General features: G+C 39.5%; 1 protein-coding gene across 7 annotated transcripts in view; it reads right to left on the bottom strand.

The window, feature by feature from the left end:
- Positions 1–7,582: 7,582 nt before the first annotated feature.
- pnpla6 (patatin-like phospholipase domain containing 6) overlaps positions 7,583–16,961 on the bottom strand; it is a 36,310-nt gene continuing 26,931 nt past the window's right edge. For 3 of the 7 annotated variants that reach the window (XM_032529915.1, XM_032529939.1, XM_032529925.1), the window contains 7 exons: positions 15,920–16,036; positions 13,857–14,005; positions 13,520–13,672; positions 11,111–11,227; positions 10,913–10,994; positions 10,545–10,690; positions 7,583–9,845 (listed from right to left, as the gene is read on the bottom strand). In XM_032529915.1, the coding sequence (XP_032385806.1) occupies positions 9,771–9,845; positions 10,545–10,690; positions 10,913–10,994; positions 11,111–11,227; positions 13,520–13,672; positions 13,857–14,005; positions 15,920–16,036 (839 nt within the window). In that variant the 3' untranslated portion in view covers positions 7,583–9,770. Of the gene's footprint in view, positions 9,846–10,544; positions 10,691–10,912; positions 10,995–11,110; positions 11,228–13,519; positions 13,673–13,856; positions 14,006–14,233; positions 16,426–16,961 lie in introns of those variants that run through there. The other 4 variants (XM_032529933.1, XM_032529948.1, XM_032529964.1 and 1 more) reach the window with 4 other exon arrangements.

Genomic DNA, 16,961 nt, shown 5'->3' with positions numbered 1-16,961 from the left:
CTGCAATGTGCCTCGATAATTATAGCTGATGATGAAATGGTCTGCTCAGACAGACAAATCAATTTGATTGTTCATTTCCGGGCCTTGTTTGTATCTGCTGACTCCATCTGTTGTGGGCAGGTAAGGGCCCCATAAAGCGATGCACACTCATTCCCTCACTGTAAATTTGCAATTCTTTATGTGGAGAAAGTGTCTTTTAAGTGTTCTATCATTTGAAAAAAAAAAGCCTTTTATGGGTAACTTTGGAAGTTAGGATCTAAAGGTTCTTAACAAAGCGTTGGTAAATGGAAATACAGACTAAACAAACGTGTTTAGCCGGTCTAGCGGCATGGTCCTGTCAGTCAGTCGGTCCAACACGGTTTGGAGTAAAATGTCTTGCCATGAAATTGTGTACAGACATTCATGGTACCCAAAGGATCCAAGAGCCTTTAACTTTAGCATCAGTATGAAGTTGACATTTTTGGTTTTAAGTGAAATATTTCAACTATGATGTGTTGCCATGAAATCTAGTATAGGCATTCACACATTCACACAGGGCTAGTAACAGGTTTAACATCCTTTCTCGCTGTAGCCAATGCTGTGCACTTGTAACCCAGGCAAAGAAAGGGTTGACAGAAACATAGTTTGGGCCAATCGGAGGGGGTTGAAGTCAGAGATTATTGGCTAAGAAAATTACTAATTTAGCTGGGGGGGTTAACACTTTTGCATGCACTATATCCATGTCACATTCTCCTTGGGTGCTGAACCCCCCTAAAGGCTGGATCCTAGAGTCGCACCTGAGCAATATTAAAATAATACAAATAATACTTGTGATATCTTTGTTGAGTCTTATAAATTACAAGTGAAAAACGTTCAGTAAGCAGAACATTCCGTACAATTTAGGCTAAAAAAGAAAGCCATGTTAACCTTTCAGTTAAGAATGAAACTGGCATAGCTTCTTGAAACCAAATTCCAACGCAGTTTATTAATTCACACTGGAAGACAGACCTTAAAACAGGCGTGTAATTAGATTAAACCCTCTGTCAACATGTATTGCTAGGGGCTTAATTTAATCGTATGCTTTGGGAAAAGCTGTTTTAATCCTGTTGAACTTTTTGCTAAAAGTCACCCTCTGTAAGAAGCTAACTGGCTCAGATGGGGTACCCATGTGTGGAGATTTTCTTGGATAATTGTGGAAAAGGGAACAATATGTTTTCTCCAGGGGTCTGCTTGGACATTTTGTACCCTGTCAGCTAAACAGATATGAAAAAAATAATGGCATGGTTTCCTCTATTTGTGCCCTCCGATCTTTACCTATGGCTTTCACACCTCATTTCCACATCCGGTCACCACAGCTGTGCATGACTAATACATCATGTACTCATTTCACCGGCTTCTTATGTAACTTTTCATGTGATGCAAATTGAATAATGACGTCCTTTTTCTTTTTTTCTGTACAGGAGGCAAAAACACTGTATGTCGTGTTTGTGTGTGAGCATGTGTATGTTCATAAAGATATCAATGGCCATAAGCTGTGCCAGTATTGATTCTGTTTAAACAAGTGTGCATTACAGAACTTGCCACTCAGCAAAGTCATAAAGTGTGTTATTGCCTATTAACTTCTCCTTTTTTATCCTCCTTTAAATGACAATGTAAATTTCACAACATTTGACAGAACAGCAAACAAAAGCAGTCGCTCACAGTACTATAACAGTTTATGAAAAACATCAGTAACTCTCCTCATCATCACTCCATCCTATTTATTTTGTTTTTTTTGGACAAAAATAGGTTTCACTTCTTTTAACAAGTGCAGGAGAAAGCACAGAAAATAAGATGATGATGATGAGACAAATTTTGCTCAAGTTTATCCGTTACAAATAAACCACTTATACATTAAACTTACAGTGGCTTGAGGGTTAAAAGTAGTAAGTGGTTGCTTTGAGTCCCACAGCCCCTATAGCCCCCCCAATTATAAATACATGTCTGCCTTTTGAGGATATATGTTTTTTTCATCAGTCTGCACATTTTCACATTAAAAAACAAAAGTTTACATTTTTTTTGACAAAAAAAATACAGACTAAACTGTGCTTTTTTGGGTCAATTAATGGTTTAATAAATAACTAAAATTATTTAGGTAAAACACTTGTTCACTTTGGTTGAACTATAACCAGTAGATGTATGCAACCAGTGATTGTGCTTTGTTTTGAAGGGGTCGAATGCCCAAAAGGTTGGGAACAACTGTCTTATTATCACTTAAAGCAAACGTTTGACATTAGGAGAAATATGCTTAACCCTTTGAAATGTGGAAAGTTTGATGAGAAGATTGATTTAGGATGAGCTGTATGGCAGTAATGTAAGCTCCTCTGAGATGGTATGATCAGAGACGCTAAAATGCAAAAAGTTGTACTGGTGACAGTAATACACATTACACATAATATAACATAATAATCATAAAATAATGTCAGACATTTTCCCCAAATTACTTTGTACACACTTCACATTCCAAAAACAATGACAGAGAGACACAAAAAACATGAATGACAAAGGAAGAGAAAGAAAGAGGGGGGGAGATTGAGGGGCGTGGAGAAAAGGGCGGGCCTCTCTCTTCAATGTAAAGAGGATAATTGGTGGCTGACCCTCTGATGTCCATCATCCTCTGACAATGACTAACATTGTTCTGGTCCACCAGGAGCAACTGCATCATGTGCACATTCAAGCTCCAATGTACAGTGCTGGTGACACTCCAAACACACACCCACACATTAAAACCTGTAACCTTGCATACAGAGTCTTATTTGTATGTGTAGTACGCACTCAGTGGAGTCGTCACTCACTAATGGGTGTAATTAGGGCTCTTTGATCAGGATGGATGAGCACTCAATAAGTACAGTGATTAGTGATAAAAGAGGTGTGCGAGCTGTATGTTGTGTGTAGTGGGTGAATGAGTGGGTCCATGCATACATTTACTGATGCGTTTTTTCTTTCCTGGTACATTCTGCTCAGTGCCCTGTTCTATTAGATATTTAGCCAAAATAGTGACACAGCAACATCGATCTATTAAATTCCCGACTATTCCTCTAGCGCCATCACCAGTTAAAATGTAGCCAATACTTTGTTTTTTGACAAAATACTTAAAATTAAAGACATTACCCTCAGCTACATGTTGTGTTTAGTTCTAATTAGCTAATGTTAGCATGATAACACAATAAATAAAGTTTCAAAATAGTTCTCAAACCAGAAAAAAATAAAATACATATTAAAATCCTACTTGGAAGCACAGGAATAAACGACAAATGCATGAGAAAGAAAACAAATCTATAACACTATTCCTAATTTTGGAATTACAAGGCCACAAAAAGGTCTAAAAAGATCATAATTTTATTCCTGATGTCTGAAAAATAGGCTTAATTTGTTGTGTGTTTACACCACAGAACAAAAGTGTTAAACAGAATGAGGAACTCACTGTTTACAATCTTACCAGTGAGGCTAGATGTTGTAAATTTTATTATGATACTAGGTGCTAGGCTACATGATAGTTGCTAGAGAAAGGTGTTTGTACAAGAGGATATGTAAGCTCATTGGTGGAAGGTCCACCGTGAATACTCGTAGCAAATGTTGTGAATCTGGTTGCCACAGTATTTCTTTGGCTAAATTGCTCAGTCTAATTGACTAAAATCAGTCGGGTTTATAGTGGAATCTTCCTCTGTGGTTGTCCCCACCATCATACAAAGCAAAACTTATTACCGATTCACAGTCAATAAAATCACTTCTGTAGAATAGTTGTGTTCAACGTGCCATGTTTACCTTTGTGTTTAAGTTATTTGCTGTTTCAGTTGTTGATTGTGTTTTATTTTAGACCCGTTGATGTGACATTGCTGAAAATTTTAAGGCAACAGGGTTTGAAATTTCCTCAATATTCCACTGACTGTGTTATTGACTCGCAGTCACGCACAAATTAACACTTCTGCATACAGCGTCTCCCACTTTACAATTTAGGCTCAGTTAAATGTGGTAAAATTGGAAGGTAGAACTAACTTTAACAATGCAATTTCTTCATCACAACAGGGACTTAACACTCAGCCAGTCTCTTCCTGCGCTGGCCTGCACCCAAGTCCCAACAGGCTTAGATAATCATTAGACCGATAATTGAACAGACTAGTAAGGGTATTACTGCAACTAATGCTTCAAGAGCATTCTCACATCTCTTTAATCACACAGGATGTATGAGTAATTTTTGAATAATTAACCTTGATGTTCATTATTAGAAGATGACTCACAAATGCTCAGAAGGAGAAACAAGACTCGTATCATCGATGTCCAGTGGTTTAGTCAACCATTAATGTAGGAAGACACAGCGGAGTAATTCAGCCACTAGAAAAGTTTTCAAATAGATTCAAAGATGGAGCAACAAAAGAAAACATTTACATGGATGGGTATTACCTTTACATGTCTGAAGTGTCATATATGGTGGCAGAGAATTCTAACTGTAGGCAGAAACCTGTTAACATATTGGTAGTAGTTTCATTACTTTACTTTGGGTAGAAGTCACATGTTCCACAAGTGTTCTAAGCAGTATTTACTTAATTGTTAATGACCCACTGCAATGTAGCACTAAACAGATATAAGGAAAAGTGCATACTAATGTATTTGTTTAATACGTTAAAACAACTGTAACTTCTTCTATCCTGCCTGACAGGAGGAGTTATATTTGATGACAGTGACATTAATAAACTTAAAAAATTGCTTATCTCAGTTTACAACTACATTCTGGTGTCCTAAAGTGCTGCACCAAATTATTGTTTATACCCTACTTATAATAGCTAAATAGGGAGGGTAAAATAAAGTGTTACCACCATGGACTGTTACCACCTAGGGTATTTAAGTAATTGATCTAGAGTCATTAAGTTATTTATTTTCAGTAAACATTGTAATTAAGAAACAAATTAGCCAAATGCATAAACCAAAGCAGTGTTGAGATAAGAGCAATGCTGCCTCCATGTGCTGTAGGACAGCAAGTACTGCAGTTTTCTACGTGTGGATTTAAACAGACAAACAGACAAATGGCCATCTAAACTTAACAGGAGCAACCCTTATAAACATGATAAGAAAAGTCTTTTTAAAACAAACAGTACGTGTGACATGTATTCAGGCTATGGTACACAAAGTACTTGAATGGTTTTATTTTGAAGTGATGAACATCACAGATTCATTTGCCACCAGTATGCTTAATTTGTTTGGTAAAGACTATTTCTTCTTTGACTTTATTTTATTGAAGAATGTGACAGAGATAGAATACAGTACAGGGAGTCAGCTATATGAGGTGTTATTAAAAAAATTTTTTTTAATTTTTTTGGCACTGTGTGCCTGTGTCACTTTTCAGTCACACAGTCCAGATTCATTCTTTTAACCTGCATGACAAAGGTGGGTGGGTTTCCTCATCAGGACATTGCACACAGGGTGTCAATCATGCAACATACAGTCCTCTAATTCATTGTATTGCCTAACTCTATATTGTTCTGTTTAGAGTATGTATATATATTGTGTGTATATATTAGTGTGTATATTTTTCTTTTGGTTGTTTTGTGTGTAAGCACAGTGTGAGTAACGATGCTCCAAAAACAATTCCTCGTATGTGTCCTCATACCTAGCAAATAAAGCTGATTCTGATTCTGATTCTGATAATCTTTTTTTTTTATCTTAAGAATGTTTAAAAACCTTGGAAATGAAGGCATGATAATCCAGGATTGGTTGAGACAAAATATAGTTCTGCTGTGCTGAAGGGAACAGTATTAGGGATTTTCCTGGAGGGTTAGCCAGATGTTTACTCTACTTGATTGGTCTTTTTTGCCAGAGACACTAAGAAAGTATGAAAAACATGTTCAGTATGGATGAAACATTTCCATTTCAATTATTTTCTTGATTTAGATTAGTTTTCTGCTGTGCTATTCACTCACCCATTGAAGCACCCAACTCCAAACTTTTAAATGATTATAACTGAAGATAGCAGAGATAGAAACCTAGCAGAGATGCATTGTTACTGAAAGGTCTCATTCTTAGTTCCCACTGTGTACCTCTAATTTACACTTTAATAATCTGCATTTGCTACCACTGTCTTCTCATTTTACGATTTGAAAAATTAGAATAATACAAAAGATCTTGTGATGGTTGTGGTATTTTGTCTTTGTGATTGTGTTATTTTTTGGTTTTGTATATATGTTCTGTTGTGGTTTCTGTTGGTTTTGGGGTTCTATTATTGTTTCCTGTTATTATTGGGCACTTGTTCGGTTTCTGGTTTACTTCTGTTTATTGATTGTGTGTACTTCTGTACTGTGATTATTACGTAGGTTTCTGTTTTAGTTTGGTAGTTTGGTTTTCTGTCATGTCCTAGTTTCCTCCCTTGTTTTGTGTAGTTGTAGTTCCTATCTTGTGTGTTCCTGAGAGTGTCTGTTCTGTTTCCTGTTTTATTTTGACAGTCTGGGTTTTCAGTAATGTTGTGTCTAGTTTTACTTCCTGTGTTTTCCCGCCCTTGTGATTGCTTGATGTTTTCCACCTGTTTCCCAGCCCTTGTGTCACCTGCCTCTTGTTTCCTCGTTACCCAGTGTATTTATTCTTTGTGTTCCCCTTGTCATTTGTCAGATTATGGTAGTGTTACTGTGTATGTGGTGTTGCCAGTTAGTAGTGTTGTCTTCCTGGTTTGTGCTAGTGTTCCTTTGCTTTCTATTTTACTTGTTCTTTATTTTTGCATTACCTGTTTTGGCCTGCTTCTTTCCTGGACTCCTTTTTGTGCATGTTTTAGCTTTTCATTAAATCACTCATTAACTCATCGTAACTATCCCCAGTTTCCGCCTCTGCATCTTGGGTCCGCCTTTCACCAACGTTCCATAACAGATATCCCAACTACAAACTTGTATTGTATTTCTCTTTGACACTGATACTACTATTTACAACTTCTAAAAACACTAACAGCATGCACATTTGAATTATTTTATTTATTTTTAAGATTTTTTGGAGCCTTTACCCTTTATTAATGACAGTGGATAGACAGGAAAGGGGGAGAGAGATGGATGATGACACGCAGCAAAGGGCAGCAGGTCAGACTCTAACCCCGGCCATTGCGGGACTCTACATGGAGCGAAAGCTTTTACTGGGTGAGCTAGAGGCTGCCCCTTGCATTTGAACTGGTTTCCCAGTATGTAGAATTTCAACCAAGCTTTTCGTTGGCTACGTTGGAGTTTCAGCAACTAGAAAGCTTTATGTGTGTCTTAAATTTGAAATTTGAATCAACCTTCTGTCCATTGTAATTTTTGTAAGAAGACAGGGTGGTACACCTTCTACTCCTTTACCTCATGGCTCACAGTGTCTTGGTTAGACACTTCAACATCAATTCAGCAAGGTATCAAGATGGAGGTCAGCAAAAACAACATTGTCAGATGGGGATAAGTCCTTCTTAAAAGGCTTTTTTTTTTTTTTTTAATTTAACTTATTTTCTCAATCATCTTCTGGTATCAGTGATCCGGTTCCTGCATGACCGCACAGTGTTTTCTGCCATATCGGGCGTAGCCTTAAGAATAGTCAGACAAAACACTGGGAGCTCAGAGGAAAATACATGTATTTGGCCTTTATTTAATATAGTTTAACTTTCTTACAGGGTCATTTGTTGCTCATTAGAAGAAAACTACTGTAAACTAAAGGCAAATCACATCGCATCACATCTGGTCACTTCACACGTCCCTCGGAGTCCCGCTGAATTTTCAGGTAGTAATACATCCTAATGCATGCTTCTTGATGCTCTACTCCCATAAAGACACCAGACCCGACCCCAGTAACATTAGGCTACGTGTGCTGTGCATAAATGCTCTATTTTCATGATGCAGAATTGCTTCATAATTTATTCCATAATTTCATGCAATAAATAAATTATATATTTGATGTTAAGATATTAAAATTAAAATTAAAATCTGATGCAATTCAATGGATTTGTCCCATACAGTACAGGAATATTCTGTATGTATAATAGGTAGAAAGTGAATATAGGCAAATGAGGGGGTTGTAGCCACTAGTGTGTAGTCCATTGTTAATATTTTCACATTTCTGTCCCGAAACTAACGTTTTCTGTTTCTCGTCGTGACCCTCTGGGGGCGCCGTACAAAAAAGCTGAAGCCAAGTTAATTAGAATACAAAAAAAAACTTTTTTAAAAAGCCAGTAGTTAACACGTATAAATAAAACTTTAATTTTAAAAGAGAACCCTTTTTTTTGTTGAGGTGTAAAGTTCCCTTATTTTGCAGCAAAGCATCAACTTACAAATCTCTACATCATACATATATGAATATGAACTTTGTGTATATTATAATATATTCCTGTTACAATCTACAAAAGGTCCATGTTAATTAAGTGTTAATAGTTGCATTAGGTGATTTTCTGCAGATTTGAAGTTAAGAAGTACTCAGTGTTTCTTCATATTATCTGACAATAATTTGTTGGCTAGGTTTGAAAGATTTTCATTGCTGTACAGTCTCAGATACACCCTCACACACACCTTATTGTCCAGCATATGCAGGAACCTTGAGTACTGTATGTGTGACTTCCTGCGAGCTGAGGCCGGCACACACCGGTTTGTTTAGTGTGTACTCAAATGTGCGCTCTATTCTCCACAGTCACTGTGATTGGATCAAACACTGGTTGAGAAGGCATCATTTTAAACACAACAGCTGAAACACTACATTTCACATACGCAGACACAATGTCATCCACTCACCAAACTCATGTTATTCACCAATATTAGTTTACATGACACATTTTGCCCATCCTCTGTTCATTTTAGCCTCAAGCTCCCTCTACTCTGTTCTTGGTGAATGTTAAATAAATTAAATTAAAATAACACTTTACTCAGTGGTCCATCTCTTTTCTTCCATCCACACACTTATCTTCCTCCTTTATTTACAAACTTTCTACATTCATTAATCTTTCTCTTTAAATGTCACATAATTTGAATCAATTCTCATTCTGCTCTGTTCATTCAACAAAAAGTCTACTTTGGCGTCTACATGAACATCCATTCCTACAGCTTCCCCTTCCTGACTCCCTACTAATGCTAAATTTACTAACTATTACTGACTACAGCTCTATTGTATGTATTTCTTACTTTTCTTTTTAGTGTCCTGCTATTATTTAAAAAGAATTCACAGCAAACAGTCATCCTAACACACAGGCAACATATACACACTCATCCAAACAAACTCGCGCAAGAAATTAAAGGGCCATGTAATAGAGTAAAAACGTCAAAAAAATGAGTGCAATGAAGATGTACGGACACACGTACAGATTCAGAGACACAGACAAGGTCCTGGCCACTTGAAACTGAGAAAGAGGAGAGTTAATTTGAAACTTTAAGTGTCCCTGTCTTGTTGTGTAGGTTGCTAGAGGAGTCCCAGTTTTGGCAGGTTTGGGAGTTGGCAGGCAGGGATTCTGGCAATGTGTCAGTTGGGTGTGAAAGTGATGAGAGAAACTGCTGGGTGGGGTAAACATTAAAAAGACCGTTCTTATTTAAAACCATATTCATTCTTGACGGTGAAGCCAGTGTGAGTGCAAGGAGGAAGCCACAAGATGCAAAGAAGGTTCAACTATTTAGGGCATGAACGGTGATTTCCTGCAGAAAAACAAAACCAGTGTTTCAGAGTTTCAGAAGTTGCAGGAGCTGAGCGTGTCCAAGTTTCTTGCCTTGGCAGTTTATGGACCCGTAATTTGGCCCTTGGTCTTGTTTAAAGTCCCTCTACTCCTCCATGGCCCTCTGTCAACAGTCAGAGACTTCGGAGGTGTTGGAGTCACTGGTGAGTTTCCTGCGTTGTCTCACACATTTCTCCTCATCCTGCAGAGAGAGAGAAAGAGATGTTTTTACCTGTACAGCTGAGAATTAAAGTTTCCTCTATTGTCACCCTCAAGCAACCAAGATGTCTTCTCTGCCCGCAAGATATTAAACAGATATACTGTATATTTACACAGCAATTAAACCTTTTGATTGTCATGGCTGCTTTTCCTCTTGTACCGCCATCAGTACCAATCTTAAGTCTTTAGTCTGCAGCCCTGCTACTGGTAAAGCAGCAAAAAAAGTAAGAAGAAAGGATACCTGCAGACTCATTTCTCGTTCGCAATTGTTCTTTTGTTCTAAATGGACATGATAATGTTTCAACAACAAATGTGGTAGATTCTACATCATGACACCACATTTGTCTTTTATTCTAAATTGTAGGATAAAAGAAAAATTAGGAACAAGATACCAGTGTGCATGTATTATTTAGATTTTTTTACGTAGGCATGCACCAATCCGACTTCTTCTATACTGATTCCGATACCTCAACTCAGGATATCTGTCAATACTGATATTTCACAAACTCGATACCAGCGCTCTCTTTTTCCCAAATGTAAAATATTTAAACTTCACTGCAGGGAAAAAAAAAGGCCAGCCATGATTAAATGAATGTAATTGACAGGAGAAATTAACGGACTAAGTGTTATAATGACAATGAATTAGAAACTGTATTTAAGATGGATACTGTTTTCTGCTTACAGTCTGAAAGACTCCATTCTGGCCCCACTCTCCAGGGGAGTGATCCTCAGTGTCCTCTGCCTCCTCCTCCTCTTCCTCCCCTTCCTCCTCTCTCACCGTGTCCATCCCGTCTTCCTCATACTCTGTCAGACAGTCTGACTCCTCTGCTGAATGGAAAGGTTTAGAAGAGATATTAAGGAGAGAATTTATTGTGGGATTGACCCACCAATAAAATACCAGGGACATCTCCTACTGTGTTTCAATGACACAAACCAGGTGAAAGGTATGACCCCTTATTTATTACACGGATTAAATACGACATGATCTTGAAGGGAAACTGTAGGAGGAGACTGCTGTAACAAGAACTGTTTACATGAGTGATCTTTTACCTTCTGCAGCTACGTAGCTTTGGACTGGCTCTATCCTGGAAACAATCTCTGCAAGGTCAGTGAAGTCAGCTCCTGTGCCGGACTATGAGACAAGAAATTATCATTATAAACGGACAAATATAACTTAGATGGTAAACATGTATGTAGTTATACATCAACCATATTACAAATCGTTTGTGGTGTGTGCGCTATTCTCACGTCAGTTCTCTTGCTGTCATTGTAGTCGGCTGAACGGTGGTCCTTCAGCATGTTCTCGATGATGTCACCTCGCGCCCAGCCAGTAAACAGCAGCTTTCCGTGCTGGTAGCCCACATCCTGAAATAGTTTAAACAGAAATACAAGGTACTTATAATAAAGCAAGTAGACTGCTTATTTAAGGAAATGCGTTGCTGTAACTCTTTTAGTTTTTTTTGGTACATCTACACTCACCGGCCACTTTATTAGGTACACCTGTGCCCCCCTCTCTTTTAAAACCACTATTTCTAAGCAGCCAATCACATGGCGGCAACTCAGTGCTTTAGGCATGTAGACATGGTCAAAGAATCTCCTCAGTTCAAACCGAGCATCAGTATGGGAAGAAAGGTGATTTGAGTGACTTTGAACGTGGCATGATTGTTGGTGCCAGAAGGGCTGGTCTGAGTATTCAGAAACTGCTAATCTACTGGGATTTTCACGCACAACCATCTCTAGGGTTAAAGAGAATGGTCCGAAAAAGAAAAAGCATCCAGTGAGCGGCAGTTCTGTGGGCGGAAATGCCTTGTTGATCCAGAGGTCAGGGAGATGGCCAGACTGGTCGAGCTGATAGAAGGGCAACAGTGACTCAAATAACCACCCTTACAACCAAGGGGGCAGAAGAGCATCTCTGAACGCACAGTACGTCGAACTTTGAGGCAGATGGGCTACAGCAGCAGAAGACCACATCGGGTGCCACTCCTTTCAGCTAAGAACAGGAACTGAGACTACAATTTGCACAAGCTCATCGAATTGAACATAGAAGATTGGAAAAACGTTCCTGGTCTGATGAGTCTCGATTTCTGCTGCGACAGTCGGATGGTAGGGTCAGAATTTGGCGTCTACAACATGAAACATGGATCCATCCTCCTTGTATCAGCGGTTCAGGCTGGTGGTGGTGTTGTCATGGTGTGGGGATATTTTTTGGCACTCTTTGGGCCCCTTGGTACCAATTGAGCATCGTGCAACCCACAGCCTACCTAGTTGTTGCTGACCATGTCCATCCCTTATGACCATAATGTACCCAACTTCTGATGGCTCCTTTCAGCAGGATAATGCGCCATCATAAAGCTGGAATCACACAGACTGGTTTCTTGAACATGACAATGAGTTTGCTGTACTCAAATGGCCTCCACAGTCACCAGATCTCAATCCAATAGAGCATCTTTGGGATGTGGTGGAACGGGAGTTCGCATCATGGATGTGCAGCCGACAAATCTGCGGCAACTGTGTGATGCCATCATGTCAATATGGACCAAACTCCCTGAGGAATGCTTCCCACCTTGTTGAATCTATGCCACGAAGAATTGAGGCAGTTCAAGGCAAAAGGGGGTCCAACCCGTTACTAGCATGGGGTACCTAATAAAGTGGCCGGTGAGTGTATGTTAACGTGCAGTTTGTTGCATTTTAACATTTACAGTATAAATCATCTATACTTCTTCTAAACTGTATTTCAGATATGCTGCTGGCTGGACTTTGTGAATATGAAATGGATTATTCAATGAACAGGGGAAAGGAAGTGCAACAGGAACAGAGTTAGAGCTTGTAGCTAAAGTCAAATTAATGCTTATTCCCTGCTGATTGTTCTTCTTACCAGGCGTTCACACCTTAAACCTTGAGCCTTGTTATTTCAGGCAGTGGTAAGACGCTACTATATGTATCTGTTTGAGTGACAGATCCATGTGTTTGAAGGCTTGTCGGACACCCATGTATGTGAGTGGCCAACGCAGCACCTTATAAGATGATTTAAAGCAAAACTTTTTATGTGGACGAGCCAGTCTTTATTTGCCAGAGCCCACTGCTTCAGCCGTCGTGCTACATCAATGCAGTGGCCTTATTGACATGATTTAAAGGTACTGCGTCTTTTTATAGAGTGTTATAGTGATATATATGTCTGGTCATGGTCTTCAAAACAAATGCACATTGAAGTGATGCCAGAGTAGCAACATCCTCTGCAGAATGAAGCAATAAGGTTAGACTATATCCACGGCCTTCCACTTTCAGATTGCTCTCGTTCTGCCTTCCTGAGGCTATTTTGCAGCAGCATCGCGGCTCAGCTCGGCTCTTAGCACCGCCCAAGACGATTGCGATTGGTTTAAAGAAATGCCAACAAACCAGAGCACGTTTTTCTCCCATCTCCAACTGAATGCTGTGTGGACCTTCCTCCGCAGCTCTGTGGAGGAAGGTCTGCAATGCAAGACTACAATAAGGTTAACACTAACCACCATCATTACAACTAGTATGAAACGGAGGGGAAATTGACTGTGCTTGCATTTCTTGCTGGAATTAAATCAAGGCATCACAATTAACTTGTAATGTTTGCAAATTACGGATATCTCCAAATTGATAAAAATAATAAGACATGAAGTAACTCACGTAGATCTCGTCAAACTTGCCAAAGTCCATGGTCTTGAAGCGGTCGATGGGCGGTCTGATGTACTCGCAGTAAGCACTCTTCTTTACCACCTCTAACTGCCGCACACAAGACACGTAAGCCAACCGAGACTGGATCTCTGCCATGTCTGGCACCTGCAAAAGAGGGTGGTGTAATAATGCTACCAGAATTCACAGCTAACACCAACAGAAATGTTTCTTTATCTGCAGGCTCAAAACCCCCAATGCTACATTTTGAATAAAAACTCAAATGTACTGCTCGAAATTTTAAGACGCTGAGTCACCCATTGTTTCAAGTGCCCTGTGGTGCTAACTGTACCTTTACTTTCTCTGCCCAGGGATTGATTCGTTTCCACAGCAACCACCAGCCAGAAAGGCTGTCCCCATAGTTACAGAGGTCTGTCTCATCTTGGCTACCCACGTCGATGGCAATGACTGTTCTGGCGCCCATGTTCCTTGCAATGTCCGCTGTTGGACGTGCAGCACATTCACCAGCATTCACACACACATCCACACAGACGTACAAACACAGCACAACGAAATCCAGCAGCAGAGATGGTAAGATAATGAATCCTGTGATATTAAGCTTGTTTCAGAATAATATCTGCTGCTTTAAACCTTCATTTGAGAAACCCCAATGTTCAAACAGACTAACACCACAAAAATGTAATTGCATTCCTTTCCACAATCCCCTGGAGACACACTCCTGAGGATTAATGGCCAATTAGTGACAGAAAACATTGCAATTTAAAATAAATATATATTTCCTTTCCAAGCCAACGAGCACAAGGCTCATTGACTTGCTAGTGTTCAAAAGCAGATTGGGGCATAGAGCATTTTTGTGGTGTTTAGCCTATTCAAAGACAGAAAAACACTAAGACATCCCACAAGCACAACGCACTGATCCAGAGTGCCAAAAACAACTACAAATACAGCTGATCAAGCACAAACTTTTCAGGAAGAAGAGAGAGAAACAAGAGTCAAACATAAAGGATGTTGATTTTACAAGGCTCCCTTTATTTGGATCAATCTTTGAGCCCTGAAAGCACCATATTTCACCAACCTCAAGAATAATTATCGCTTTGGACATAACAAGACATGATTCTCTAAACCAAGTAGAGAATTACAAAAGCTCAGTTCAGAGCTTTGTGAAATATGGTTTGAAATATGGTGATTTCATCAGTACAGAGAACATGATCATACACAGAGACAGACTCGGGGGAGTTTTTATCTGCGCACCATAATTGTCTATAAACATTACAAGACAATTTGTTCTGGTGCATTTTTAAAATGCTTTCAGGTAATAAGGATGTATTTAATAGTCCGCAGACAAAAACAGCTCCTCCCTTCTTTCTAAACACTCTCTTCACTCATTTTTCCTCTGGTCAAAACGTAACTAAATACTATAATGTATATGAAATAGTGTAATGAACCATAATTGTAGGGCTGGGTTAAAACCATTACCACAATATTAGTAATTTTCCGATATCAATCACTTGACAATATGACAAATGTATCCATAATCCCATAGAAAATAATCAAACTGAAGTTGAAAGCAGAACTGGTTGCGCTGCTTTGCCTTAGATGAGACCAAATTCCTTATAAGTATAATTGTGTTTGTTTTAAATTATAATTTGCTTGGTGTCATTAATTGGACATCAGAATGAGAAAATGATATTATCTTATCACCACAATATAATTCTGCTGAAAGTCAAAAAACAATTGTTTATTATTGCCCAGCTCTACAGAAAAGTGCTCATTTTGCTATGAAGGGAACCAGAGTTTTAATCTTATAGCAGACCGGTGTCTTATGGTATGAAAAAAAGCAAAATCACGCTATGGTTTTAAAATCAGGAACTTAAAAATCTGAATCTGAATTTCTATACCTTTCTGACACCAGGCTGTTTGACAGACAAATACCACATTCCCCTCTTTATTGTGGTATTTCTTACAGTAGTTGAAGTGTAAACCTGACATAATATACAGTTGAATCCACTCTTGATATAGGTCTAAATGCTGAATTTTCCCTATCTAGTAATACAGAATATTTCAGGGTTGGAGAAAGATTGTTTACTCACTGAGCACACTCAGTTTTTATATAACTTTTAAATGTGGTTGATGAAGACTAAATTTGTTTTTATTGATGGTTTGAACTGGCTCCTATATTTAGACAGGAAAAACTCAGCACACTCCTCCACTACCACATCACTTCCCTTTACCGGCATTAAGACAAGCCCCCGCCTGTATACTTACCCAGCCTATAAACAACTTGATTAAACCCTCATAACAACTATCTCCACCTCCCCCCTCCTCTGGGGGACAGGAGTTTGGCTGACCTTAAGGGTTGAGTGTTGGTGGTGGGGGGGCACCACCTCTACTTGCCTGGCAGGTTGTTGATGTAGCCACCGTCCATTAGCAAGTTGCCATCTTTGGGGTCGCAGAGAGGCGGCAGGTACCCCGAGAGGGTCATGCTCGCCCGCACATAGCGCCACAGAGAGCCTGACACACCAGGGAGGGAAGGAGGGAGGAGGAAGGGGGGGGATAACATCTCAATAATTTCTGCTATACGTTTCAGGTTAGTGTCGACACAGAACGCAATCCCAACATCAGAGGGAGATCGGAAGGTTGCCGACTCCCTACAAAGGCTAGGACTGTGGTTCTGCCCACCTTTACACTCTGTTGTACACCACTGCAAACCCCATTACCTTGCACAGAGACCCTGTGTGACATGTGCATAAGGTAAAAAAGTAAATGGCAACCATGACAGAGCAGCAAGGCTGTTTGAATCTCCAAACAGTGCCCCAACAACAGCGCTTTACAGTATTTGATCATTTGAATTTGCTCAAATGTTTTGCTGTTTTTAGGTGAGCATGTGTTTAAAATCTGACCTGGGACATTGTTAACAGAGCAACCGTCCACAAGCAAGTGGCCTTCTTTGGGACATTAGGTAAATAAGTAAACGGCAACCATGACAGAGCAGCAAGGCTGTTTGTATCTCCAAACTGTGTCCCAACAACAGTGCTTTACAGCATTAGATCATTTGAATTTGCTCACAATCCCCACGTGTATATTTAAGTTGAGAAGAAGTAGAGAATATATAAAAGTAGAGAAGGCGCAGTGGCAGATGTGACAATGTTTGGAGATCCTTCACCGTGAACATGGCAGGGAAGCACCCAGCCTGCCCAGTCCTGCAGTCCAGCTCAGTTCCAGCAGGGGGCAGGATCAGGACGGGTACTGCATGGGTTGGAAGGATAAAGAGCACCACAGAGAAAGCGGGAGGTGCAGCTAGGCGTGGAGTATATGTGATTGCAGAATTCAACTTTGGGGGGAATCCCTACCACTAACAGCTTTTCATTTGATTGTCATAAGTGTATTGTAACTTAAGGGCTTTATTCCAGGTGTACAAAAGCTACAATGGGCAACA

The sequence above is a fragment of the Etheostoma spectabile genome, chromosome 2, assembly GCF_008692095.1.
Source record: "Etheostoma spectabile isolate EspeVRDwgs_2016 chromosome 2, UIUC_Espe_1.0, whole genome shotgun sequence".
NCBI classification, from domain to species: domain Eukaryota; kingdom Metazoa; phylum Chordata; class Actinopteri; order Perciformes; family Percidae; genus Etheostoma; species Etheostoma spectabile.
The sequence above is the reverse complement of the archived record's forward strand: the minus strand, read 5'-3'. Positions and strand labels throughout refer to the sequence as shown.